Source organism: Diaporthe citri, assembly GCF_014595645.1.
Source record: "Diaporthe citri strain NFHF-8-4 chromosome Unknown scaffold_17, whole genome shotgun sequence".
NCBI classification, from domain to species: domain Eukaryota; kingdom Fungi; phylum Ascomycota; class Sordariomycetes; order Diaporthales; family Diaporthaceae; genus Diaporthe; species Diaporthe citri.
In genome coordinates, this window is record NW_025064862.1 from 64,483 (window position 1) to 90,702 (window position 26,220).

Here is a 26,220-nt window from a genome sequence, read left to right on the forward strand (position 1 = left end):
GTTCCAAGCACGCACCAATCAGTACATGCCTTCGTGCCGCGTGGCCCCTTCACGGTGTCGTTGTCGCCCATCTCCAGCCGGGCCCTTCTCAGCGCCTCTACCAAGATATCGGTCCGATACTTTTTCGTCTCGACCTAAAATATACCAGCGTCATCGGGCAAGCGTGCCTCGTTATCACGGCCTGAACAAGGGAACAATATTTAGGATGTTCGCACTGTAGATGGGATGGGCAGCAGGCTATCTAGATAGCCACTGATATTTATCACAGCTGTGATGCAGGCCACCTGAACTCCTACAGCAGTATACATACACGATGTTACATGCACGTGTGGCTCCTGACGCTATGCACGCTACTCTCAGGTATAGAAAGACGTTCCACATTAGTGCTGAGATTGGATGCAAGAGCATGCAGATTCTGGGCAGCCGGTTACCTAGATCACTCACCCTCCAGGCTTCAGGTAGCCGGAACTGGCCGCGGCGACTTGTGGAAAAGCCTCGACCGCGGAGTGGGAGCGCTGACATCGCGAGTCAGCACCGGACTTCTAAAACACGTCCCTGCGACTGAATCATTCTCTTCCTATTTTCTGCTGGGGCTTCAGCATACAAAATGTCCCATACCTATGTAAATATGACTTGCCCCGCTTCTCTCATTCGCGACTGATAGCCGTAGCGGGACTACACAAGTAAGGCTGGGGTGGATATGCCCAGCTGGGCTTGGCAGCTTGGGGACGTTCGCATGCTGGTTTACATTGTAGTCTGAAACGAAGCGGGTGCTGTCTGTAGTCTGTAGGTACAGACAACCAGTCCTAACCAGGGGGTTCGAAGAATCCAGCTGCCGGTATAAATAAATCAGGAGAGAGCGTCTCTAGTCTTTTCGTGTGGGCTGCTCAATTAATTCGATTTCAGACACACGAAGGCTGGGACTTTGACACCAATTAATACATATTCAATTCCTTGACAATCTCTCAATCCTCAAAATGAAGTTCACAATCATTGCCCTCGTTTCAGCTTTCGCAGCCATCAGCACAGCCGAGTTCAGCGACAACGGCGCAGCGGGCGTTGGGGCCTGTGAGAACATCGAGAAGAACACATTTTGCGTAAGCTCAGGCTATTTTTCCCCCATTTGACACAAACCAGACACTAATGCCGGGCTGTAAAAGTGTGTGGATGACCAGACTGATGCTTTTCCAACATTCCGGGATTGCGTAGCAGATCCGGAGGGTACCACTTGTCCAAGTGGATCACGGGCAAAATGCTGCTAAAGAGGGACGACTTTTCGTATACAATTTAAAGGATACACCATGAAGACCTACGGGAAGACATAATTCAGAGCTACGACAGATGCGATTCAAAGAACCGTCCGCAGCCGGTTGTCCATCTTATTGGTTTGCAACGAGAGATACACGAATTGAACATCATGGGAACTCCCTGAACAGAAATTTTGTCTTCAAGGTTCTGAAGGCGAGGAGAAGGACTTTTTGAGCCGTTAGGCGGTGCATCACCAGTTGACCAGCATTCAGCTCAAGGCGTCTTTCAATTCTAGGCTGCCCACGTTTTTCATGATAACGATCGGGTCCAAAAATGTTTGTTCAAGTGGGAAGTTGTGGTTTAAGTGATTCACTGTGCCGTGTGTATTATGAAATCAGTAGTTGTGAGGAGAGATGAGCTTGGTGCTGGGCGTCGGTTCGGTGGCCGTGTCGAGTCGAGGACATCAAGCCGGATGCAATAGATAGCCAAGGGCCGGGATCGAAGGCAAGCAGGAGCCGGAGTGGTACTGTGAAGGAAAGACGAGTCCCGGGTCGGCATTTTTCGAGGCCAAGAGTTAGTTGTCTTGGTGGCGGTGAGTCTCTCTGGGGGTCTCTCCCAGGATTGGCGACGGTAGCTTCGTGGGACGCACGCAACGACACCTTGACGCTCGACTCCAGAGGCGCAGTTGAACTCAAACGTAGTATTTGTGCATGGGGAGATCAGAGGCCGTGCCCTTGGCATCGTCTGCGTGCCGCATGATGCTGGTCACACCTGCCAAGGCGAGCCGTCGCCATTGTGCAGGGAACATCTCGACGTGCGCTTCCCTGCTTTGCTTCACAATGACGCAACCAGCCACTGCCATGGAAACGGGCTGCCTCAACAACCTCTGCTACTTTTACAACCCTACCTCCACATACTTCAATGGTTCGTCCCCTCTCCTACGAACTCAAAACATAACCTCCAAGAGACTTTGTTTGCACCTCAACCTAGAGCATCACCAACGCTATCACTAAGGAAAAGACAGGCACCTGCGACACTCTGAAGACATCAAGGTACGCTCCTACGCCCGAAGGTATCCCATAAATCAACCAGCACTCCCACCAGGCATCGCTGACGCCTCGATCTTCGCAGACACCATCATCCAGATCATCAACCAGACACCCGGCGACATCTCCACCGGAACAAAACAAAAATGCCCTTCTTCTACTCAAAAGGCTTCGGCGGGAAGCACTTCGGCACGAACGTCACCGCAGACAGGCACGGCGTGCGCCGCGGGCCCTGGCGCTTCTCCCTCGGCCGCTTCAACTGCTTCAAGTAGCACCGGGGCCACGTCAGCGGCGGCGTCCACGGGCGGCACATGCACGCAAGTGCCTCCGTCCCGCGCGTCGGCGGGAGGCGTCTGTGATGGATGTCGCGGGGATATGAACGCGGCGACGGGAGGACGACACGATTTGATACGACCCGACGAGACAAGAGGGAGGAATCATTCGGGAACACGGCTGGCAGCAGGATGATGACGGAAGGGAGATGGGGGGACGAGGGTGCGAGGGGACTCAGGTCACGACGAAGCACACCTCTGGTCAAGCCGGGAGCTGCATGCAGTGGCGCCTGGATCTCTGCAGGGTGCTATTCCTCGTGGATCGTTCGTGCTTCTCGCGCTTACGGCCTCGCTGCGTGGTTCCCTTCCACGCGGATTGTCGACTCTACGGGCCAAGCTGTTCACTGCCCAGCGTCCAACATCTGGCATGGAAATTCTGCTCCATGAGGCTTGCGCAAGAGCGAATCAACAGTAATCCCCCTGCACGCCCTCTGAGTTGTGTTTTCAGTAGGTGCGGGCCGAAACTATTTGGCTGCTGTGTGATCGAGAAGCTGTTCCTGGTGGTAAGCGGTGTTTCATTGAAAGCATGTCCAGAGTCTCAATGGACGGCCCTACAAGTATTTCATTTTAATTCATGCATTGATGATTAGCAGTAGCGTCAGCAAATAATAATCCATTCAAAATACGGTTGTGCAAGTTGAATCCCAACCACAACTGAAATAAGAAATACAAGCATTCGTATTGGTGATCACGAGGGAAATCGACTTGCCAACATTAGTGGGGATGTCGTTGTCGGCTGCAGACGATAGTATCTCGTAAGAAACCAAGTTCAGCATCTGCCGCGTGTGTGTTGCGGCTATCTCAATTACTACGTCCTAGTCCTGGATAGCATATATACTCGGTTCCCTAGACGACTTCGCTATCGACCTCAGATCCCGGAGGCTGAAGCCCGTGAACCCCGGCGCCCCGGGCGGCAGCACCGCCGGCAGATACGACCGCCGGAGGTTATAGGTGACGGAGGTTAGAAAAGTCTTGGCGGGGGGGTAGGAAATCTAAGTTGCCGAGGGGTAGAAACCATCCCTCAGCATAGCAAAAGGTTTCTACCCCCCCGTCACCTGATACCTGCGACCACCGCAGCCTGTTCGCCACGATGTCCGCGATCTGGCGGTGCCCGTCGAAGTTGTTCGCTTCTGTAGGGTCATAGGGCCAGGCACGAGCGCCCACCATGGCCGGCGGGGTCATAAGCCCGGCGGGCACGGGCGCGGCTGGAGAAGGTCGGCATGACGGGGGTCGTGGTCACGATGGCGCCCGCGCCCGGCAGCACCCGCACGGAGAGCAGGGCCCTGGACTGGTGCCGTGACGATGAAGTCCACGTCCCTTGGGAAGGGGCCGGCGTCCCTGACCCCCCCCCCCCGGCGGCATGCGTTCCGGGGGAACTCCCCGGCGCTCCGCTGCCTACGTCTCCCCCGCGGGTTAGCTTTTCATCATGTGGCTCTCTGTCTTTCTATAGATCACGTGGGAGAGATGGATTCTGACATCCTGATATACGTGGCCAAGCCCCAACTCAGGCTGGCCCGGGACGGCCACAGCAGCTGGACACGCGCGACGAGCCGACGGTGTTGCTGCAAGGTGTACAGATACGGCCCGACCACCTGCGGCTGTCCCCAGTCGACTGCCGTCTCTAGAAAGGGGACGTCTCCTGCATCGCGGCACGGGTCGTGATCTCAAAGGGGGTAACCCTGAAGTACGCCTCTGTGGCCTCATCCTTCATCTATCTGTTGACCAGGCAGAGGCTGCCCAGGCCTCGGGGCCTCAGGGGGCCTTCGAGGTTCGCCCTGGGTGGTTCTTGGAACACGGCCTGGAGAATCGCCATGCGCAGTGCCTGTGGTAATCTGATCAGCATGTTCAGGGCCGGTATTCCCGGGTGTGGTGAGCCTGGTGGGATTGGGGCCGGAGGTGGCGGCGGTGGTGGCAAGCCCAAAATACGGCCGCTCCGCAGCCGCATACCATGGGAAGCCATTGCATTGACAAGCAGCGCTTCTTGTCTATCTCGAGCATTTAGATGTGATATTTGTGTAGTTAAATCCGGGTAGCAAGAAGCGATACGCCTGGTATATCTCAAAATAGTCGATACGCACTTACACAAAGACGCAAGTCAGTTTCACTGAATTATAAGCGGCCATTAATTTATTTGATGGTCATATGATAAAGAAAAACTAGGCGGCTACCTCTTTGATGAGTGTCCCTGGAGACTTCAAAAACCTTCCATCTTGAAACATGCAGGACGGACAACCATATTCGTGATCTCTCTGACAGCTTAAATTGTAACACCTGGAAAAGGCGCAGAAGTGTATCCATCGTGGAACTCAGGAGAGCTGTCGGATTCAATGATTACATTGCTGAAGCAGCTGGGAGGCTGATTAACATTAGCATGTATTGTACCACCTGCACCATTGATACACCCTTATTATATCTGAATAGGGCTTGAAGAATATGCTATTTAGGGTTTTAATAGCTTTAAGGAAAGGCTTCTCCCGTGTATCATGAGTATAAGTAAATAAGAGTAGGTATTTTATAGTTTATTTGCACTAAAAGGTGGGTGATAGGATTTGGATGCACTCATGCCACGTCTTCTTCAAGTTACTCGCCACCAGAGGTGCCGGACTGTTGTTGGCCATTGTCCTTTTCCATTCCAAAAATGGACCAATCGAACTTCGTGAGAATTCCCATGCTCGCCCAGGATATGTTTCCATTGAACTCACCATTTCCTTGGGGAGCCTGAAACCAGTCGTCAGTTATTAGTAATGTATTTATTTACTTATTTATTTACTTGCATTAATTCAACTAATTTCAACCCTGCATAATGAGTAGCAATTATAAAGTATGGGTGTAAATGATATTATATGGATTCTAAGTAAAATTCCCTACCTACTCAGTAGATTGTGTCGTATCATACAGGAAGTATACGTACCATATATATCATACAACGTGGTGCATATTACATCCCTGCGCTGCTCAAGTACCGTGCTTACTATTCTGCCGCACAAACAAGCCACCTGATGCGCATCTCCTCATTGTTCTGTTGAAAGTGAACGGTGATACCTCTGGCGAAAAGAAATCGCACCGCCCAATCTTCCACGCACTTGGACATGGCTTCCGAAATCAAGGTTGTTCGCCTGAGCGATCACATGACCGTCTCGGTATCGACCGAGGCGTTGGAGGCGCTGCAAGCACTGGCCGCAGAGAAGACCAGAGTCGTCATGCTGGTCAGTAGAGAGCACAGAGATCTGGCGCCCGTCCAAGCGAGGAGCGGGACAGCTGGAGGCCGTGCGGCCGATTGTTGACGTGACTTGCAGAGCGTCGATCCCGAGACGGAGCTCGTGCAGCTCGTCCCCGGCCCGCCCGACGCCCATCCGTCGACCGTCGCGGAGATTGTGCAGGCCATCTCGCCCACCGAGCCGCGCTTCACCTTTTGCCGCTTCGAGCACGAGGGCGCGCCGGGCCGCCGCGACACCGCGCTCCTGTTCTTCTTCACGTGTCCCTCGCCGCCGCCCGGCACGGTGGGTCTCCAGGCCGCCAGGAAGCGGATGGTCTACCCCCTCCTGAAGCGTGCCGTGCTGCAGGTCGCGAGAGCCGAGGCCGGGTTGAGCGCCGACAAGAGGTTCGAAGTCGAGGACACTGCCGAGCTTGACGAGGACTTGGTTCTGGGTGAGCTTAGGGCTCCCAAGGAAGATGAACCGCGCGGGGATTGAGGATATGCGGCTTCGGCAGTGTTGTGGGGTGTAGTAGGTTACATTCGCTTGCCCATAGGGAGGGAAGGGCCCATAAATGGCCCCTGATAATTGTTGCTCTAGGAATTCTTCGCTTTAGAATCCGAATCCACTCTTTTCTTTTATTCCTCGCAGTATTTACAGGTCTTGTTTCGCAAGAACCTTCGTGACTGTGCACTACACGCTCCTTTCTATTCCTCTTATTTCCCCCCTCTCGCTGGGGCGTTCTCTTCCTCTCGCAGAGGGGACCAGCAGAACGTGCCCTCTATTCCATTTCGGTGGCCCGTCAGCAGCCTGAGGAGAATTGTTTGGCAGGGACACGATTCGAGCGGCCACGTGCCGTGCTCACGTTGACTCTTCTCAAAGCGTCTCCAACCCGCAGGCATCAGCGACGTGGGATACAATTCTGTCCACGTCTGTTTGAAGACGGCTACCAGAGTCAACAAGAATGCACAGAAACCCCGGGCGAGGTACTATGGGTGCTTGCGGAGGAGCGCACTGGTAGTCACACAATGAGAGAATTAGGGCACGCCGATGGATATAACGCTCAGATTGCACTTCATGCTGAGGAATATAACATTTCTGTATTTCATACAGACGTCTCTCAGGGCGTACTTCCAGGACAAAGAGATAAAATAAACTCTGCTGCCATAGTCCAAGTTCACGAAACGAGACCTAAAGCAGTCAGAACTTAGGGACGTACGTCGAAGTAGCTGATGCCGAACTATTTGCTATTCAGCAGGCGTTGCAAGCTGAAATCGATGGGGAACCCCATACAGAGAGAGGGTTCATCTTCTCTGGCAGCCAAGCAGCTATCCAAAGACTGAGCGGATGGAATCCCCTAGTGGCCAAGGCAAGATCGCTAGCTGCTCAGCTGGCGAGACAACGCTGCAAGGTCTGCATTTTGTGGTACCCAAGCCACATCAACATTCCTGGCAACGAATTCGCAGACAAACTCTCAAAAAAAAGGCGCTTTCACAAGCTCCTAGCGATAGCTGGGTTTCCTTCTCATGTATCAAGCGTACGGTAAAGGCAACTACGCTCGATCTATGAAAAGGACAATGGGAATCATGGGCTGATACAGACTACACCGGACTAGGAAGGCTATACCGCCATATTAGCCGCTACTCCTTACGGTCTCATACCAAGGTCGACTTTGATTTTCAATCGAGTTGGACTATCTATATTCAGCTCAAAACAGGTGTTGACCTTTCAAAAAGTACTTGTATCTGATTAGCAAGTCTGGTACGTCGCTGTGCTCTTGTGGGAGCGGTGCTTAACAGACCTCTATGCATATCATTATGCATTGCACTCTTTACCGGAAACTTAAGTCAGAGTGTTTGCGTGAGAAGGTCCAGCCTTTTAACACAATCGCTCTTTTACACAAAGGTTGGGAAAAAGGCGCTATTAGAGTTTCTTCAAGCAAGCCAACTTGGGAAATTGCTGTTTGTACAAGTCTTCCAACGACTTTTACAGAGTAACTAGATAGTACCGTTATATTCGTGGCTTTTTAAGGATACGGTAGTAAAACGGCGAGTGGGCAAGTCGCAGTTCTAGGCGCCTACGCGCCCGAGACGTGAGGAAAACAAAGTCACTGTATTATAATACGTCTGTTTAGATAGAAAAGAGTGCATGAGCTATGACTTTCTGACGATGGGGGCTGTCTGGGTCTATTTACGTCTAGACTTCTCGGCCCGAAGCGAAGGGTGTGGGGTGCTGGGCGCCGCAGCCACTGCTTCAGTAGCTTCGGGATGCGGAATACTTCTAGGCTAGGGGGACTGGCTGTTGTAAGGAAAGCGTTACTTTTGCAGGAAGAGATGCTTTTGGCTAGATAGCCCTCGGCAAAGCCGAAAGGCTCCATGCGAGTAATGAAACAGATAAAATATATATAAAAAATTACATCTTTGTCCCAGTTTAGGTCTATGTGAACCGAGTGCTTCTCAACAGCTTGCGAATGCTCTCGACGATCTCCATCAGGCTGCCCAGGCCCATCCTGTGATCACCCTCGGCGGAGCTGTACCCCTCGTGAGCCAACATGCTCTGCAGGAGCTGCATGGTGGCTGTCCCAACCGGGTGAAGGCCGGACCGCTCGCTGTCCAGCGGACTCTGATCCATTTCTTGGTCGTGAAGGTGCTGCTGGACATGGTGGTACTGGCTGTGGCGGTCGTGGTGGTGGGGGTGGTTGTGGTACTGATGACGGCGGTGGTAGGGGCTGCACAGCTCCGCCGCCGCCGCCGCCGTGTCGTGCACCGGGTCCGGCTGCGGCTGGCGGTGGTGGGCGTCCTCGCTGCCCAGCATGCCCGTCCACGCGTCCTCTATCTGGTCGAGCATGTGCGCCATGACCTCGAGCTGGATGCGGATCCCCAGAGCGCGCTGCCGTGTGATGTACGGCGGGTCGAGTCGCGTCAGCACGCCACTGCAACGGGTTCCCCCATCTCCCACGTGGCCCCGATCTGCCCGTCTGGCCAGCCCATCCCCCGAACCTCCGACCAAGACGGAAAGACGCCTGGCCTTGGGTGCTGAGGGGGCCTCGATGCTGCAGCCTGCCTGCTGGTGGGATAGGCGGGGGTGCGCATTGCGAGATGCTTGGGGAAAAGGAGGCACGGAGGCCGCGGTGGGCTTTTTGTTGGTGGCGTCAGACAAAGCGGACCGCAGGGTGTCATAGATATTCGTGAAGACGGCGCGGTACACCGACAGGAGGCTGACGTAGCAGCAGAGGAAGGATATTGCCATGGGGAGTTCGACGGGCGAGGATGGCATCGAAGGAGGGCTGGTGGAAGGGTATGTATCTTGCACGGTCCCAAAAATGGTCGTGTCGCGGCTACTGGTGGTGGTGGTGATGGCGCTGGCCGGGGACGACTGACGGCGATGCTCAGCCTGGTCCTGCTGGGCGGGGGCAGGTGGGCAGCAGAAGCCATTGAGCAGGTCGATCAGACGCTCCGAGGCCGAGAGCACCCGGCGGACGATGTTTGTCTCGGAGACGTTCGCGTTGCCCGTCGGGAGACTGGTGCTCTCATCCGAGAAGAAGGCCTGGGCCAGGTCGGCGTCGGTGATGCAGTGGAGCTCGCTCAAGAGGAGCGAGTGAAGTTCCAACAATCGTCTTCTGCGGATCTCGTCTGGGGAGCCCACGTGATCGGCGTCGGGCGGTTCTACCGTGACCACGGTGTCTTGGCTTTGGCAGGGATGAGAGTTGCTTTTGTTGTTGCTGCTCTCGCCATGATGTGCTTCCGAACCCTCAAAGTAGGCTGGGTCCACAAAGCCAATCAACTTGTCATGTTCGACACCCATGTTGGTCCTTTGCCTGTCGAGCTCCGGCGGGCGATGGTCAGGGGGCGATGGAGCTTCACTAGGAGCAACCGGTGCCAGCGATCCAGACGGTGTTGAGGTGCTCCCGGCTGCCATTGCCCCTTGGAACTTGTCCAGACCCAATTCGAAGTGGCTGTGATCATGAAAGGATACAGTATCGGTGTCGAACAAGCTCCCGTCAAAAGTGGCTGAAATGTCCCCCATGTCAAACTCGTCAATGCTTGTCAGTTGCATGAAAGGTGGTGCAGAGATGGAAACAGCAGAGTTCCCAGAGGACGACGCAGACGATGACTCCGTGGCTGCGTCGCCCCGTATCTCCGTCGGAGGAGTCTTTCTCTTCCTCGCAACGGTGGTGGTGCTGGGGGTGGTGGTAGTGTCCACGTTGATGTTGTTGGTGGTGTTGTTGATAGTATCAGAAGTAGGTGAGCCTGGCTGCTGTGTCGTGATATGGCAAGGCACTCCCGCCTTGACACAGCGGCTGCAGGCTCCAAAGGAGATGATGATGTTGCCCTTTGCAACGAAAGGGCTCCTTTCACACCTCAGTTTCTGTCTGTGGCAACGGTCGCAGGCGAACCGGCGCGACTGGACCATGCTGAAGACGTTTTCTTCATCTGCGGACATGACGGCTTTGGGGCTCCCTGGGTGCTGCAACACATACCACAGCAGAGATACCACAGCACACCGCTCAAATCCGTCTCTTGCAGTTGCCAACTTGCTATTGTATTGCTGCTAGAGCATGATTGCGTAGGGGTGTGAGTCGCGGTCTTTCATACCCTTGATTAACACAGGCTCCGTCCGTTCCAATTATTGCAGTCTTTGGTGGTGGCAAGCCGCTGCGGGCAGAGTAAATTTGCCTGCGGCTGATGGTTTATTAGGGAAACGGATATTTTGAAAGAATAAAACGGATATTCGAGAGAAAATCTTGGACCACCCAATACACTTACCTCCTAACAGGGCCGCTCCAGCCAAATTTGGTAATACGCCTCTATATTTCAGCACATCATAAGGAAACCACTACTGCGGCCATGTAACACGTTCATCCGACCTTGTGCGTCCAGGTTTTCAGGTGGATGATCCAATTCATATGCCACACCAAGCTTTGTATAGGAGAGTAGAGTAGAACATATAATGCCAGCGTGAATTCTACCTGACGCTTTCAATTGCTCCCACCGCCGGTGGGTCGGTTGGTTCAGGTCCTATACCGGTGCTATGGCAATGTCGCCATCCCGAAATATGCTGTGCCGCCATTCCGTGATCCTGCCACGCCGCAACATTCATCGCACTGCTCCCCTGATTTGCCAAGCCGTGCCGCAAGCTGATGACAGCATGGTCTGACATGCGTGAAAGGATTCTCGGATTTTTTTCTGGTGTCTCAGCTTACTTACCCCGCGACTAAGATTCCTTCCTCCGCGACTAAGCTTCCTTCCTCCGGAACTAAGCTTCCTTCCCCCGGCAATCCCATTGCCGACTAAGCAGCTTAATTTTTCCTAAGCAGCTTGTTTCGTCCACATATTCTAAGCATCTTGCTTTTTTCTTAATTCCCATCAAAGCCCGAGCCATGTGGGTTGCGAGGCACCGAATCAACATGACTGTAAACGAAAATTAATGCAAGGGGCACAAAGAAGGTTCAGGGGTGGCCGCCGCTTTAGGCAACCATCAATTTCGTTATTACCCGAGCCCTCCGAGCGCACTGAGGCCAGTTGGGTCCCAGACTCACAGGCTATTGGTGTAGACTACATGAAAGGAGTGGTTGATCAGCTTACCAGTGAGGCTGACTGCGCTGTGAGGCTGACTGCACTGTAACGCTGTTTAAAGGCAGCAGAGTTGCACGGACCTGGGGAAGATGTTCGGAATCCCAATTTATCATTGGCCCATCAGACCTTATGTGTGACGACCTCCACTGGTGTGGGGGACCCGTGTGTGTACCGGGTCACCGAATTACTAATATAAGCCATGAGACTCAAGTCCGGTAGACTGGGAATCTTGCACCCTCTTGGGAACATGGTGAAGTTAGATGGCTTGTCAACTGCAGCCGTGACATTATCTGATCTACTGAAGGGTCAGTGATTTTGAATCCTCCTTTCAGTTAATACAATCCTTCTTGCATAAACGGGTTAATAGTTTGAACCATTTGATGCAGGTTGGTGATGCGTCCTTTTATTAATGCAGTTTTTCCCCGCTCTATATCACAGTAAGACGGAATTCCGTACATGGTGTGGCAAGATGACATGCAGTACACCACTCTGCTCTCTTCAAGTTGATTGCAACTGACGCAGGGGCTGAATCCAATAGGTCTGCCATCATCGGGTATGCAGATCAAGTCCAAACGCAGTTCTCATGATTACAATAGTTGAGCATGGTGAGGTTGTGTCTCAAAGTGAACAGGTGGAGCTTTTTTTTGTAAGAAGGTGGTGTAAATAATGGTGTAAGTTAAGTTTACAGGGATATTTAAAGTAAGAGAAAGTTGATAAATTGTGTAATGTCTTAAAGAGAAAAATAAGTAAAAAATTTAGAAAAATTAAAATAATAATGGATTTTTAGTTTGCTGGCTAGTGATGTTGTGTAATGTAGTAATGCCCTGTGGTTAAACATATGCTGTGTGTTGTGGTCTTGGGCCACCCTTGGTAAACCACCACAGGCACAAACCAGGCTGTAAACTTCATTTTCCGCTACATTCATCACCAAAAAGCTGAATATTTTTTAGATCATTCAAAATTAATCTAATATACGTTGCAAATTGAGTTCTATGAAGAAGTATTCCAATGACATAAGCAAGACCAAAGTTGGTTTATCCATCTAGGTGCAAATGGGAGCGATCCCAATAATATGGGCAAAAATCAGACTTCCAGCCTAGTTCGTGCCCATAGCGGTTTGCAGGGGCCCGAGGCTGCAACGCACAGTGAGTTACACGAGCGGTCAGAGTCGTCGCTCCCATTACTCCTCGTTCCCGCCATCGATGGCCCCATCTTCGGCTCGAACCAAAGACAGCCAACCAAACTCGTCCTTCGCCTTACCCAGCTGGATGTCCTTCAGCCGCTTCAGCAGCTCGAGAAATACTGGGCCGCCGCTCTCCTGCTCATCGTCTAGGTACGTCACGGTCTCAGAGTCGGCATCGGACACGACTCGTGGCCCGGCAGGCAGCTTCTGAACACTTGGTCCCGAATACAGCCCATTGGCCAATCCATTGGCCGATCCATTGCAGAGCCCCTTTGCACCGCTGGTCCGCCTCGTGATGGAGCGGATGGGACATAGCGCCACCCCGGTCCCGGCACCCAGCACCTCGCTGAACTCGGGGAGCTCCGTGTACGCGATGCGCCGCCTCTCGACCCCCCAGCCGCAGGCGTCCCGCGCGATCTGCTGCACGCTGTCGCTCGTGACGCTGTCGATGACGCAGGGCGAGTCCGGCACCACGAGCGTCACGCCCCCGGACCCGGGGGGGCCGCCGCCGGGGGGAGACCGGGTGCGCACCCCGATGAACCCGCACGTGCTGAACTCGTCCACCTCCTCGTGGCGCGCGCTGTCCAGGTGCAGCGTGATGCCGAAGCCGGACGCGCGGGCGGCGCCGCTGAAGCGCAGCACGGGCGCGTAGTTGCCGCCGACCTTTGCGTGGCCCGTCCCGCGCGGCGCCGCGCGGTCAAACTCGTCCAGGACCAGCGCCCGCGCCGGGAGCGGCGCGTCGTGGACGCCCGCGGGCGTCGGCGCCACGAACACGAGGAAGGCGTAGTCCTCGGCGGGCGAGGGCGGGAGCAGGGCGCCGGTGCCCAGCAGGAGGGGCCGCACGTAGAGGGCGCCGCCCGAGTCGTGCGGCGGGGCGTAGGCCGCGTTGAGCGCGACGGCGGCCCGGCACGCCGCCACGAAGAGCTCCGTGGGCACGGGCGGCATCGAGAGCACCTCGGCCGAGTGCTGGAAGCGCTGGGCGTTGCGCTCCGGCCGGAAGACGGCGACGCCGCTGGGGGTGCGGAAGGCCTTGAGCCCCTCAAGGCACTGTTGCCCGTAGTTGAGCGCGGGCGCCATGCCATGCATGCGAAGGTAGGGGTCCTTGACAAACTTGAGGGGCGTCCATTTGCCGGTAGCCCTGGAGTATGTCGATTCTATGTGTCCAATGGCTGCGGAGTCGCGTCAGGAAATGGGGATTGGCCAAGTGACAGTTGGGCGTTACATACCTTCGTGGAACTTGAGATTGTCCGTGTTTGTCCACTCAATCGTACTGACAGGAGGGGGCGGAAAGGGCGCCATGGTGTCGTGCGTGATGCTGCCGGCGAGCCTCCAGGACAATCTGGGACCCTCATGCGCGGGTTCTCGCTTTGGTTCATGGACTATATTCCCACAGGAGCCTGGCGCGAGTGACTGGCTGGCTGGGTCGCCTTTTCAATTCTCGGAACCCCCGAGGCTTAATCTTGTCGGAAAGCCGACACAGCAGAATGATGGACCTGCAAGGTAAGTGACCACGGCCAAGGGGGCCGGTGTGGCCAAAACAACCTTGGAAACGTCAAGCCGGAGCCATCATCATTCTTCCCGCGATTTACCTGGGGAGTAATCAAGCTGGTGACCAACGTGCCCATGATTACAAGCAGTTGCGGCTACGTAGTAAGTATATATCATCGATTCTTTGAGTTTGTCCTCCAGGGCTCACGGCCTCTACTCTGGCTGAATACATTCCACATCATTCTTCATTTGTACCAACCCCCCCCCCCGATACCTTGTCTCTAGTCGTTTTGAGGGAAGAAGCTTCATCATGATTGCACCCACCATCAACTCGGAGCGTGCCGTCGCCAAAATCTTTAACTCGGCCATCGCCGCGGCAGCCATCGGTGCAGCCTGGGAGGTCGGCCTTCTTGACGCAATATCAAACCAAGCAGCCGTCCACGTGCACAACTTTGCCGTAAAGCACGATCTGGACGCGGACTCGCTGGAGGGCGTGGTCAGCGCCCTCGCCGTCGCGGACGTTGTCGAGAGAGACCGTGATGCCGGCACCGTCACTGCAGGCCAACTGCTGGACGAGGCATACAAGATGAAGTCGCTCTTCCACTGGCTGGCTCTCGGGTCGGGAGGGCTCTTCTCCCGCATGTACGCTTCTCCGCACAAGACATCCCTTCTGCACTCACCCCTCTCTGCTCCGAGGCCATTTCTTCTAACACACGAGCGCTCTCTGCAATCTAGGCAATATGCCCTCCCCAACAAGAACCGCACGGGGACTTACTACTCCCGCGACCCCGTGGCCATCTCGTATGCCTGTGCCGAGGCCAACGCCCAGTTCTTCGACCCCGTGTTCCTCCCGGCCGTCGACGCGCTCGGGTACAAGTTCCGCGCCGTGGCCGACCTGGGCTGCGGCAGCGGGGAGCGCCTGATGCAGCTGATGGAGCGGCACCCGGGCACCACGGGCATCGGCGTCGACATCGCCCGCCCCGCCGTCAACGACGCCGCGTCCGAGGCCGGGAGGCGCGGGCTCGGGTCGCGGCTCTCCTTCACCGAGGGCGACGTGCGCACCATCGCCCCGCGCCCGGAATTCGCCCACGTCGACCTGCTCACCTCCTTCCTGATGGGCCACGACTTCTGGCCGCGCGAGAACTGCATCGCCATCCTGCGCAAGCTGCGCGAGGCCTTTCCCTCGGTGCGGCGCTTCTTCCTCGGGGACACGACGCGCGTCCTGCTCAACACGAGCCCCCGCGAGTCCAAGTATGCCATCGGCGAGGAGGACGTGCCCATCTTCACGCTGGGCTTCGAGGTCGCGCACGCCATGATGGGGGACTACGTGCCGACCATGGACGAATGGGAAGGGGTCTTTGCCGAGGGCGGCTGGAGATGCGTGCAGAAACACTTGATCCAGCCTCCGTCCCTGTCGGTGATCTTTGAGCTGGAGAAGGCTTAGGGAATGTTCGGGACGTCCCCGTGTTTTTAATCGTAGTGAAATGAATAAATAAGAACGTCATTCCCGGCCTCGACTGTACCTACCCAAGTATGTCTCTCTAGCTTCGGCAGTGCACAGGTGCAGCTATACCAAATGTATCCCATAACACTGAGCCAGAGCCTCAATGTCTTGTGTCACCGAGACGTCTTGGAGATTTCAAATAGACACAGGCTGCGCTTCAAGTTTTAAGCGGTGCAACTTCACAATCCGGGTCCACACGAGTACGAATCCAACCCTTGGCGGCGAAATTGCAAGTCGAGTCACTGGGAAGCTTATAGACCAACGCGTGTTGTTGCGAATTCTATTGCTCGTAGCATAAAAATACACAATACTACTTGCTCCCGTTTGCCTCTGCACTATGGCCTTCCAGGAGTGGTGACCGCGTGATCCCCAGCTTCTCATCCAGAAATTTGAACGTCCGCTGGTTCGCCAGTCTCAGCGCCCCCATCTTGGCCTGCAGCGACCCTTTGCTAGGCGTTGTCGTCATCCACAACTCCACCTTGTCCTTCCCCCCAGGCAAGTCGACCAGCTCCTGGTACACCCGCATGGTGTGGTGGTGGGGCTCGAGGTAGAGCGACTCGGACGCCCCCGAGACCAGGACGGGGCACCTGACGCGGCCCAGGTAGCCGCCGCCCAGCGTGTACTTCTGCATCTCCTTCATGATGAGCGCGGGCGAGCCCTGCCCGAAGAAGGCGCCCGCGGTCATGAGCTCCCAGCGCATCTGGAACGACAGCCTCATCATGACGCCGACGGCCGCGCTGATGAGCCCGTCGCCGACCCAGCCGCGCTCCCAGGCGCCCAGCATCGCCGGGGACGCGTGGGCGGTCGCGAAGTCCCAGAAGCTGTACAGCGGGTCGAGCGAGACGCACGCCTTGACGCGCGGGTCCGCGGCCGCGCGCAGGGCAAAGTACCCGCCCAGCGACGCGCCCGCCACGGCGACGCGCGAGGCGTCGAGCCCCAGCTCCGGGCGCGCGCCCGCAAGGTCCGTGACGAAGTCGAGGACGCGGCCCGCCACGGCCTCCCAGTCCGGGCGCATGGTGGTCCGGTCGCGCCAGAGCTTGACGCCCTGGCCGGGCCCCTCGAAGGTGAGCACCGCGTAGCCCAGCTCCGGGCCGGCCGAGGGGTGCATGTAGAAGAGCTCCTCCTGGAGGGCGTCGGCGCCGCCGCCGCTGATGAGGATGGGGATCTTGCCGCCCCCGGGCAGCCGGTGCTGGGCGGCAGGGAGGTACAGGTGGCCCGGGAGGGTGGTGCCGTCCTCGTAGGGGATGTCGACAAAGTGCACGGGGTGCGCGAACAGGGCCGCCGCCTTGCGGAAGATGGCCTGGACCTCCTCGGTGACGGCGGCCTTCCTCTTGTCGCCGGCGAGCAGCATGTAGCCGCTCGCCCGCGTGTAGTTGGAGCCCCGCAGGTAGGCGTTGCGGGCGGCCACGCGGTCGCCGCTCCTGCGGGCCTCCTCGGCGAGCTCGAGCGCCTGCTGGGCCTGGGCCGCCCACGCGCGGCCCCAGGAGTCCGGGTCGCCGTCCCTGATCTGCCCCACGGCCTCGAGGACCTCGGCAACGTCAGAGCCGCCATACACGGCGGTGCCCAGGATGCGGACGATCTCGAAGTCGAAAAACTGGCCCTTGAAGAAATGATGCATCCTGGCTGCTGTAAACCGGCCTGCTGGACTAACTGTACGGTATGGTTTCCAATGCTGCCAGTTACCCAACCACCACAGGTAATTTTTTTTAGTTGGTATATTCTACTGCCCAGGAATGCACTGGGTATGCTGCTTACGCTACTCACGGCGCACGACGGGCAGGCCGAAGTAGACCAGAGCCCCCAACTCAGAGCCGCGCGTGCATACAAAGCACAGTTACGCGGCACTCGTCTTCGGACTTCCGGTGCCTCTCGCCGGGTGGTTCAGAACGGCGGAGCCGCAAGGATTTCGTTCGGCGTCCCGTTCGGCGTCCCGTTCGGCGTCCCGTGCATCCCGCCGTGGGTGCTTAGTACACAGGGAGGCAGTGTACTTGAAACATGGTAGTCGACCAAATCGAGATTCAACCCAGCCGAACTCAGATCCTTGGAAGGATGAAGCACAGTCGGTATAAATGCAACATTTAACCCAAATACAGCCATGGCGGCAAATGGTTGGCTCGTGGTTGGTCAAGCGATATTGCAAGTTGGTGTTGGAAAAACAAACTTCAACAAGGGGGTGTTTTAGTGTGGCAAAAGTACGCCTATAAAGTACCTATATAAACAATAATATGACAGCACGGCTGAAACAACCAACTGAGAGGATGCTCATTTCTACCGACTGCTGCCTGGCGCTCTGCCTCAACATCCCATCATCGCTTGCAGTCAGGTCTCATTCGCAACACCACAAGCTCGGGGCCGGCCGGCTCCTTCGTAAGCATAAGGGTCCGCTAGGTTGGTGTAGTGGGTGCTTGTTGATTACTCGTATCAAAAGGAGACTATTCGCGATCGGTAGTTCACAGAAGGGAAGGATCGGCAGGGTTACGTGGTAACCCAAACCTTGTGTGTGCAACAGGTGCCGTTTACATCGGTGGGTGAGACACCGTCAGCACTGAGCACCTCTCCTTTCATCCCCTGAACCAAGCACTTGAGCAGCCCAACCATCAGTTCAACGCAGCAGGCCCTCACCAAAGGGCCCCCCCTCCCCTCCTTTTTCTTTCCCTCCCACATTCCCAATGCCTGAACCAGACACTATCGAAGCGCGTGAGTCACCCGGGGGCCCTCCCCCGGGAGTGGGCGCGTTCGCCAAGCGCCGCTGGTCCAAGGCCCATCCGCCCTCGGACCCAGCCGTCTCCTTCGCGGGCAAGGTGGTCCTCGTGACGGGCGCGAACACGGGGCTGGGCTACCAGGCCGCCGTCAAGTACGCCGCGCTGGGCGCCGAGCGGCTGATCCTCGCCGTGCGCACCGCCGACAAGGGCGAGGACGCCAGGCGCCGCATCGTCGAGCAGACGGGCTGCGCGGCCGACAGGATCGCGGTGCTCGCCGTCGACCTCTCCGACTTTGCCTCGGTGCGGGCGTTTTGCCACGCCCTGGGGGAGACGACGCGCACCCTCGACGTCGCCCTGCTCAACGCGGGCCTGGGCCGGCCCGCCTACACGACGTCTGCTGCGGGCTGGGAGATGGCGGTGCAGGTCAACGTGCTGTCGACGGCGCTCATGGCCGTGCTGCTGCTGCCCCTCCTCCGGGCGACCGCCGCGGCGAGGCCTGCGGGCGCGACGCCGCCGCACCTGACCTTTGTCAACAGCAACGGCCACGACATGGTGCAGAGGGAGTGGCTTGGCGAGGACCAGAGCCTCCTCCGGGCGGCGAACAAGGAGGACGGGTGGGTCGACAACAGGAGCTACGCCACAGTCAAGCTGATTGGTATGGCCGTCATGCTGGCTGTCGCCCGGGCGTCGGCTGGTGACACGGGCCCGGACTCGAGCCCTCAGCGGCCGCAGGTCATAGTCAACGCCGTCTGTCCGGCCCTGTGCAGGACCGATCTGGGCCGCAACTACGGCTGGCTTGCCAAGAGGGTCGGCATGCCCATATTCTACGGCCTGTTTGCTCGCACTGCTGAGGAGGGCTCGCGGTCCCTCGTCAGTGCGACCGCCCTGGGCCCCGAGAGCCACGGACGGTTCTGGCATCATGACATCCTGTATCCGTAAGTTCCACCCCGACACCCATATCTCGCTCCCCTCCACGTGTACGCGGTGACCGTTTGCACTGACACGGACATCTCTCTTTTGAGGCTGGGTGATTTGGCCAAGGACGAGGCTCTCATGGAGCAAACGTGGACAGAGGTCTTGGCCGTCATCGCGAAGGAGGACCCCAGAGTCGGACAAATTTTGGGGAGGGTGGATTGAGCAGCTATCTTTCATGTTGTTGGCTCAGGCAGACAGAGCTCTGTAGTCGTAAACCAACCGTGCCTCAGCCTTTTGGTCTCCCTTAGTCGTGATACAATACTTGCAGAATCGTCGTTCTCCATTCACCTCCTCAAACCCCCACGTCGCCACGGTTTGCCATCCAGTGTTCACCCCACCCGACCTCTCTTCGATGGCAACACGTCCGTCACCTCCGACAGGATCTTCTATCTCCCGACCCAGCGTCGCTTCCTCGCTCACCTCCGCCCTGGAGACATAACTCGCCTTCATCGACATGGCGCCAAAGATGGGAACGGTGTCGTGGCGCGTCTGTCCATCGAGGATGTAGCGATTCGCCGTGTCGAAGCCCCCGGGCCTGACTGTCTGCTTGACGTTGATGATGGTGGCAGACTTCGTGTCGGGCTCATCCGAGACCTGCTGCTTCATTTCGATCTCGAGTCTGGCGTACGCGATGACCTTTCTGATGATCCAGGGGATGCCTTGCTAGCAGGTCAACAAGCATCATCAGCACAGGTGAGCTCCACGGCTGGTCTCCTCGTCAAGTAGGTACTTACCACGGCGAAGGTAGCGTCCAAATCATCCGATTCCGCACTGTTCAGTGACCATATACCCGTCATGTTCAGGATGTTGGTATCTTCCGGAGCAGCCATCTCGTGTCTCTTGTCATTTGCCTAAACGCCTACCGTCTCAATATCTGCAACTCGGTATCCAAATGTCTATATCCTTATCCTTTTTTCTTTTTCTTTTTTCCCTCTTCGGCCATGACTTCCAGCCAAGTTGTGCATGGGTCGGGTGGTGCACCAGTCCGGATCTCCGGTGTGTTCCTCGGAGTCGGGCCGCCGAGTACCCAAATCTGACGCACGTCCAATTCTCCTCATAACTGCAATGAGTAGAAGTGAGAGCAATACAATACAGTGGCTTTGACAGGAAGCCCCTACCTCAAGATATAATCGATCATCTTGTGTCTGACTTTCGTGGTTTCAGACAATATCAGAATTATCAGCAAATATGTTGTCGGTGACTGAATTCCTCGAGCATTATCATGTGGTACGGCAGACGTTCGCGCCGCTGAGGCTGACGCGCTGGCAGCTGACGAAGCTGATGGCGGCCCAGCTCTGGAGGGAAGCGTCTCCTCTGGCCAGGACAGTCTTTGTCACCGCCGTCGTCTCTCTCCTGCTGCTCGTCGTCTCACTTGTCCGAGGCCGGACGGCGCTCCAGAGGCTGAACCTTCCCCGCGCGGTCAAGTCGAGACGGTCCGGGCCTGGCCTCACCTACGACTTCAGGCAGGTGATGGAGGACACGGCCAAGAAGCACCCCGACTCGCCGTTCCTGCTCACCGCCTTTGGTGTCGAATACGTCATCTTCCCTTCCATCGCCTTCGATGAGATCAAGAGGCTCCCGGTGACGCAGGCCTCGGCTTTTGCTTTTTTCCGCGAGGTGTTCTACGCGCCATGGACCGGCGCTGGCGTGCAGACACCAGACCTGGGCAAGTATGTTATCATCCGACTGAGAACAATGAACGACTCGAGACGAACACGAACTGACAAGTCACGGCTGGCAGGACGATCGGCTCGGAGCTGACACGGGCCATCCCATCCCTTGTGCAGTGGAGACAGCAGGACTGTGCCGCGGCCTGCGACATGACGATCGGGTCGTGCCCGGAGTGGAAGCCGATGACGCTCTACGCAACCATGCAGGACTTGATCGCCTCCATCAACGCCAGCGCCTTTGTCGGGCGGGACCTGGGCACCGATCAGAAATGGATCCGCGCCGTTGACCGCATGTGCGTACCCTCACACGGGCTGACACGTTCCTTTTTTTTTCTCTTTTTCTCTCATATTCCCCGGCTGGGAGGCTCTAACATGATTGCTGACCATCGATAGGCCTATGATGATGGCTTATCCCACGATAGTCCTCAGCCTCCTCCCTCCCATCGTCCGGCCCATCCTCAAACCGTTCCTCTTCGCGCCGCTCAAATGGATCCACCGGACCATCAAGGGGATGCTGGTCCCCGTCATCACCGCAGACTGGAAGGAGTACGAGACCAGCACGGACAAGAAGAAGCTTCTTGGCCCACAGGAACAGGGCAAGGCTCAGATCACAGGGTGGCTGCTGTCCCGGTACAAGGGCAAGAGCGAGCGCCGCAAGATGGACGACCTCGTGCAGGACTACATGAGCCTCATACTCGAGTCGACAGCGTCCTCCTCCTTGACCCTGTACTTCCTGGTTTTAGAGCTGGCGGTCGATCCGGGCCTAGCGGACGAGCTGCGCCAAGAGATTGAGGAGGTGACCTCGGGCGGCCGCCTGCCGCAGACGCACCTGAACGAGCTGCGCAAGATGGACAGTGTCATGAGGGAGTCTGCCCGTATGAACGGCTTCAGCAATCGTAAGTGCCAATCCACAATCACTCTCCAATGAAGGGCCACCGGGATCTTGAAAGACTCTGACCTGCTGCCCTCCCTGCGGCGCCCAGTCGTGCTCTACCGCAAGCTCCTCGCCCCCACAAAGTTCACCCTGGGCCCCGAGCTCCCGGCGGGCACCAAGATCTGCTGCGACGCGCACCACATCAACTACTCGCCCAGCCTGTGGAAGGACCCCGAGGTCTTCGACGGCCTGCGCCACTACAGGGCCCGGCAGAACCCGCAGAACGAGAACCGCTTCAAGTTCGCCACCCTGGGGTCGGACACGCCCAACTGGGGCGACGGGACGCAGGCGTGCCCCGGCCGCTGGTTCGCGGACAACTCGATCAAGATCGCCATCACGCACCTGCTGCTCAACTACGACTTCAAGCTCAGGCCCGGGGAGGAGAAGCCCAAGAAGAACTTCATGCCGAACGGGACCCTCATGCCGGACCTGTGGGCGAAGGTGTTGTTCAAGTCGCGAAAGAGGGCCGGGGCAAAATGAGGACTGGCATGTATCGTGGGATACATGGGGAGATACTATTGTTCTGGTGGGCTGTGCGTGTGGCCCCGGGCCATGCCCCCCACCCTCTAGGAAGAAAAGTCAGCATCAGTAGCCGATGCTTCCATTCGCTCGTTTGATTAAATAGAATGACCATCTTTTCCTCCTTGTTCTGATGGCGTGGATATGATCAGATTTACAGTAGCATTGCCTTCGTGCATTGATTCTTTGTGAATTCCTTTCCCGATCCACGGGGCTGCGAGCCCTTGGCCAGTGATGTTACAAACGCAAACCAAACCCTTCTCGATGTCACAATATGAGGATATCATCCACGTGTTCTCATGCTGAATTGAACAAACATGACCCCCCTCAAGCTGATTCATGCGCAGAACTCTGAGGTCGGGATCCCTCTCAATGCGGCTTACATCATTCGGAAAGACATCAAGAAGGACCTGGGTGAGTACACACATACATGCGCCATGGCCATTATGGTGACGAGCAGGAGCCACAGGAATGATGACCGACTACGTTGCGTGGGTTATCTGACGCCGGAGATGTACGATCTGCTGCGAGAACACCAGCCGCATGGTTAGTATTCTGATCAAGTGACGAGAGAAGCGGATGGGACACTTGGTCGGTGGTAGAGTGCGAAGGATTACTTCGTCAGCATTCTGGCGGGTGGTTATTTTTGGTGCAAATCCGGACATCGGAACGGCCGATCGTATTACGACAAGGCCGGGATTACCAGCACTTGTATATAATTAGAAGTTATTCCACATATATTCCGCCGTGTGTTTTTCATCCATCCTCGCCGTCGACTGTGGTGGACAGCCCTGTCCCGAGTTGCGCACACACCTGGCCTCTGGACAACATAATGCTCATACAATTCGGTTTATTTACCCTAGGCCTGGTCGCGCTGACCAGCACCCGTTTTGTCCAAGGGGAGCCACTGGAGTCCGACTGGGCCTCCCTGAACGCCTCAGTGGGCGGCAGGCTCTTTGCGGCGGAGCCCTTTGCTCGCCCCTGCTTCTCAGTACTGGAAGGACAGCCAGTGACTCCCGACGCTGCCCAGTGCGCCATCATACAGGACAACTACTTCAACGGCTCCTATCGCACCAACTTTTACTCGGGTTTCATGCACTCGTACAATGAGGAGTGTGCGTCAAATGTAACGGACCAGTGTGTCCTCTCGGACGAAGATGCAGTGACGGGCCTGGTCTCCGGGTCTTGCAACCGGGGTTCCGTTTCTGAGAGATACATCTCCGTGGCCGGCCCCGAGGATGTCCAGGCCGCGCTGGGCTTCAGCCTGCGGACCGGCGTGAGCCTCTCCGTCAAGGCCTCGGGCCACGACTACGGCTCACGCAGCAGCCTCAAGGGCTCCCTGGCCCTCTGGACGCGGAACCTGCGAGACATGTCCTACGAGCCCGCCTTTGTCCCCTCGGGCGCCGCGGCCGCGCCCGTCCGGGCCATCACGGTGGGCGCGGGCGCCAACCTCGGCGAGGTCTACGCCTTCGCCGACCGCCACAACGTCACCTTCGTCGGCGGCTCGGCCGAGACCCCCGCCGCCGCGGGCGGGTGGACGCTGCTGGGCGGCCACGGCGTGCTGACGCCCCTGTACGGGCTGGGCGCCGACCGCGCGCTCGAGTTCCGGCTCGTCACGCCCGACGGCGCCCTCCGCACCGCCAACGCCGCGACGAACCCGGACCTCTTCTGGGCGCTCCGCGGGGCCGGCGCCGCGGCCTTCGGCGTGGTCCTGAGCGCCACCTTTGTCGTCGAGCCCGCCATGCCGCTGACGCTGGCGCTGATGCAGTTCAACGCCACGCCGGCCGCCACGGCGCCCTTCCTGCGCCTGCTCGCGGACCAGACCGCCTCGTGGGCTGTCGACGGGTGGGGCGGGCCCATGTCGCCGGGCGCGCTGGCGCTGGTGACGCCGCTCCTGGGCGTCGACGCCGCCAGGCGCTCCATGGAGCAGGCCGCCGCGTTTGTGACCGACCAGGGCGGCACGGTACTCATAACCCGCCTGGGGTCCTTCTACGACCTGTACACCACGTATTTCGAGGCCACGACCTCCCCGGGCTACGCGTCGGCGACGTTTGCCTCCATGCGCGTCATCCCCAAGTCGCTGCACCGGTCGGCCGCCGGCCGTGCGTCCATCGAGGAGACCCTCGTGGCCCTGTCAGACGCATCCCTGACGCCGTACATCTTCCAGACGGCCCCGGCCTCGTACAGCTACAACGACAGCGACCCGGCGCAGGCGAACGCGATGCACGCGGCGTGGCGCGACAGCTACTGGATCGTCGGCACGCAGGTGGCGTGGCCCTGGGACGCGGACGCCGGGGGCCGCGCGGCCACCGCCGCGCTGCTGCAGGAGGCGTCGCGGAACCTGACGTCGCTCGCACCCGACGGGAGCATGTACCCGAACCTGGCGGACCCGTGGGTCGAGGACTGGCAGCGCGAGTTCTGGGGCGAGGAGAAGTACGCGAGGCTGCTGGGAATCAAGGACAAGTACGATCCGCATGGGCTGCTCGGCTGCCGCAGGTGCGTCGGCTTCGGCGACGGCACGGCGCCGACAGACCCGGCATACCAGTGCCTTGACGCTTTCCAGGGCGCCCGCAGGTAATCTGTAAAAAAGTAGCGGACGGATATTCTGCACAAATCAAAACATGTAATAGACACACTTTGGATTTGACCATGTCAGGGCGTCAGGTCCCTCCTTTCAGGTCCCCCTCCCCCATCTGACCACCGAATTTGCAAGTTAATTTAATGCTGCACCTAGTTGCTTCCCCCAGATTCGTTGCTGCGATTCCACTTACTACTATAAATGCGGCTTAATTTTATCTTGATGATGTTTAAACTGCTGAAAAGCCTGTGAGAAGAAAAAGTTTAGCAAACATATTTTTAGCAAATAAGTTTATAGTAAGGAAAACGGATACTCACACCCATTAAAGTAAATAATATCTTTATATATAATTATTAATTTAAAAATATAATACCTTATATAATCTTTATTATTATTAATTTTAACTTCCTTATATTTTATTATATTAATCTTTATAAATTAATTAATTTAATAAAGAAATTACATTTAATTACTTAAATTTTATGTTTTTAAAATGTAATTACATATTATTAAACTTTGCTAGGCAATTACTGGCTAAATATACTAGGCAAGGTGAAAAGTTTATGCAATGATTAAGTTCTTAAAATGCAAATAGCATGTTTTATAAGAAGAATTCGCATATTGCCTGAGATCTCATACACCCTGGAACCCTGGAATGCCTACTCAACTTACTCGGGTATTGAATCTTACTCAGCCTTGCGCACAGACCGCAGCCTTGTCTAAGCCGCTCTGGAGTAGTCCTTTGTGGCCCCACCTTTCTTTCAGATGTGAGTAAATGGCCACTTCACCCTGAACTCGAATCACCAGGCAGTGCAACGTTGCACCCTTGCAAGTGGGTAACTCCGGCGTCAAAGTGCATTGGTTTGTGGGTCGGAACGGCTGACTGTGTGGACTCAGCTTTGGCGGGATATGCAGAGAGGACATCGGAGTGCCGATGCTGACGTGTCGGACGAGCCGTAGCCTTGCCGGGCTGCCGATCCGCCTCCGAGCCGGTCGGACATTGGCCCCACTGCCCAGGTCGGTAAGACCCAATCCTGCACTCCGTCATCTGCAAACCTCAAGCCTTTCGGCTCTCAGGCCCCTGGGCTTAAGAAATGAGAGGGGAGATTCGCAGGGCTCAAATCGGAGGGTGCAGGGGAAATGCTTAGTTAGCAGCCACCCAGAGCGCATCTCTCACAGCTAATTCGCATGCCTGATTTGCATATTCAATTTACATACCCAATTCACATACTTCATTCTCACGCTTATAGCTAATTTATATACCTTATTTA

The 26,220-nt window shown here is 56.6% G+C and overlaps 10 protein-coding genes across 10 annotated transcripts; 5 read left to right on the forward strand and 5 right to left on the reverse strand.

The window, feature by feature from the left end:
- Positions 1 to 2,087: 2,087 nt before the first annotated feature.
- INS49_005345 (uncharacterized protein) lies at positions 2,088 to 2,566 on the forward strand (the record flags this gene model as incomplete). The annotated part of the gene is made up of 3 exons (XM_043166126.1): positions 2,088 to 2,172; positions 2,273 to 2,300; positions 2,380 to 2,566. The coding sequence occupies 3 exons, from the start codon at positions 2,088 to 2,090 to the stop codon at positions 2,564 to 2,566; spliced, it is 300 nt and encodes a 99-aa protein (XP_043017158.1).
- An 875-nt stretch (positions 2,567 to 3,441) lies between these two features.
- INS49_005346 (uncharacterized protein) lies at positions 3,442 to 3,793 on the reverse strand (the record flags this gene model as incomplete). The annotated part of the gene is made up of 2 exons (XM_043166127.1): positions 3,442 to 3,618; positions 3,689 to 3,793. The coding sequence occupies 2 exons, from the start codon at positions 3,791 to 3,793 to the stop codon at positions 3,442 to 3,444; spliced, it is 282 nt and encodes a 93-aa protein (XP_043017159.1).
- A 1,961-nt stretch (positions 3,794 to 5,754) lies between these two features.
- On the forward strand, positions 5,755 to 6,318 carry INS49_005347 (uncharacterized protein; the record flags this gene model as incomplete). Its single annotated transcript, XM_043166128.1, has 2 exons — positions 5,755 to 5,832; positions 5,923 to 6,318. The coding sequence occupies 2 exons, from the start codon at positions 5,755 to 5,757 to the stop codon at positions 6,316 to 6,318; spliced, it is 474 nt and encodes a 157-aa protein (XP_043017160.1).
- Positions 6,319 to 8,256: 1,938 nt separating this feature from the next.
- Positions 8,257 to 10,263, reverse strand: INS49_005348 (uncharacterized protein; the record flags this gene model as incomplete). Its single annotated transcript, XM_043166129.1, has 1 exon — positions 8,257 to 10,263. The coding sequence occupies one exon, from the start codon at positions 10,261 to 10,263 to the stop codon at positions 8,257 to 8,259; it is 2,007 nt and encodes a 668-aa protein (XP_043017161.1).
- A 2,313-nt stretch (positions 10,264 to 12,576) lies between these two features.
- Positions 12,577 to 13,878, reverse strand: INS49_005349 (uncharacterized protein; the record flags this gene model as incomplete). Its single annotated transcript, XM_043166130.1, has 2 exons — positions 12,577 to 13,748; positions 13,806 to 13,878. 2 exons carry the CDS (start codon positions 13,876 to 13,878, stop codon positions 12,577 to 12,579), a joined length of 1,245 nt encoding a protein of 414 aa, XP_043017162.1.
- Positions 13,879 to 14,377: 499 nt separating this feature from the next.
- On the forward strand, positions 14,378 to 15,511 carry INS49_005350 (uncharacterized protein; the record flags this gene model as incomplete). Its single annotated transcript, XM_043166131.1, has 2 exons — positions 14,378 to 14,709; positions 14,803 to 15,511. The coding sequence occupies 2 exons, from the start codon at positions 14,378 to 14,380 to the stop codon at positions 15,509 to 15,511; spliced, it is 1,041 nt and encodes a 346-aa protein (XP_043017163.1).
- Positions 15,512 to 15,881: 370 nt separating this feature from the next.
- Positions 15,882 to 17,189, reverse strand: INS49_005351 (uncharacterized protein; the record flags this gene model as incomplete). The annotated part of the gene is made up of 1 exon (XM_043166132.1): positions 15,882 to 17,189. One exon carries the CDS (start codon positions 17,187 to 17,189, stop codon positions 15,882 to 15,884), a length of 1,308 nt encoding a protein of 435 aa, XP_043017164.1.
- Positions 17,190 to 18,240: 1,051 nt separating this feature from the next.
- Positions 18,241 to 19,410, forward strand: INS49_005352 (uncharacterized protein; the record flags this gene model as incomplete). The annotated part of the gene is made up of 2 exons (XM_043166133.1): positions 18,241 to 19,208; positions 19,296 to 19,410. 2 exons carry the CDS (start codon positions 18,241 to 18,243, stop codon positions 19,408 to 19,410), a joined length of 1,083 nt encoding a protein of 360 aa, XP_043017165.1.
- Positions 19,411 to 19,434: 24 nt separating this feature from the next.
- INS49_005353 (uncharacterized protein) lies at positions 19,435 to 20,078 on the reverse strand (the record flags this gene model as incomplete). The annotated part of the gene is made up of 2 exons (XM_043166134.1): positions 19,435 to 19,911; positions 19,983 to 20,078. The coding sequence occupies 2 exons, from the start codon at positions 20,076 to 20,078 to the stop codon at positions 19,435 to 19,437; spliced, it is 573 nt and encodes a 190-aa protein (XP_043017166.1).
- Positions 20,079 to 20,436: 358 nt separating this feature from the next.
- On the forward strand, positions 20,437 to 24,949 carry INS49_005354 (uncharacterized protein; the record flags this gene model as incomplete). Its single annotated transcript, XM_043166135.1, has 6 exons — positions 20,437 to 20,918; positions 20,990 to 21,211; positions 21,312 to 21,814; positions 21,869 to 22,293; positions 22,704 to 22,785; positions 23,271 to 24,949. 6 exons carry the CDS (start codon positions 20,437 to 20,439, stop codon positions 24,947 to 24,949), a joined length of 3,393 nt encoding a protein of 1,130 aa, XP_043017167.1.
- Between the last annotated feature and the right edge of the window lie 1,271 nt (positions 24,950 to 26,220).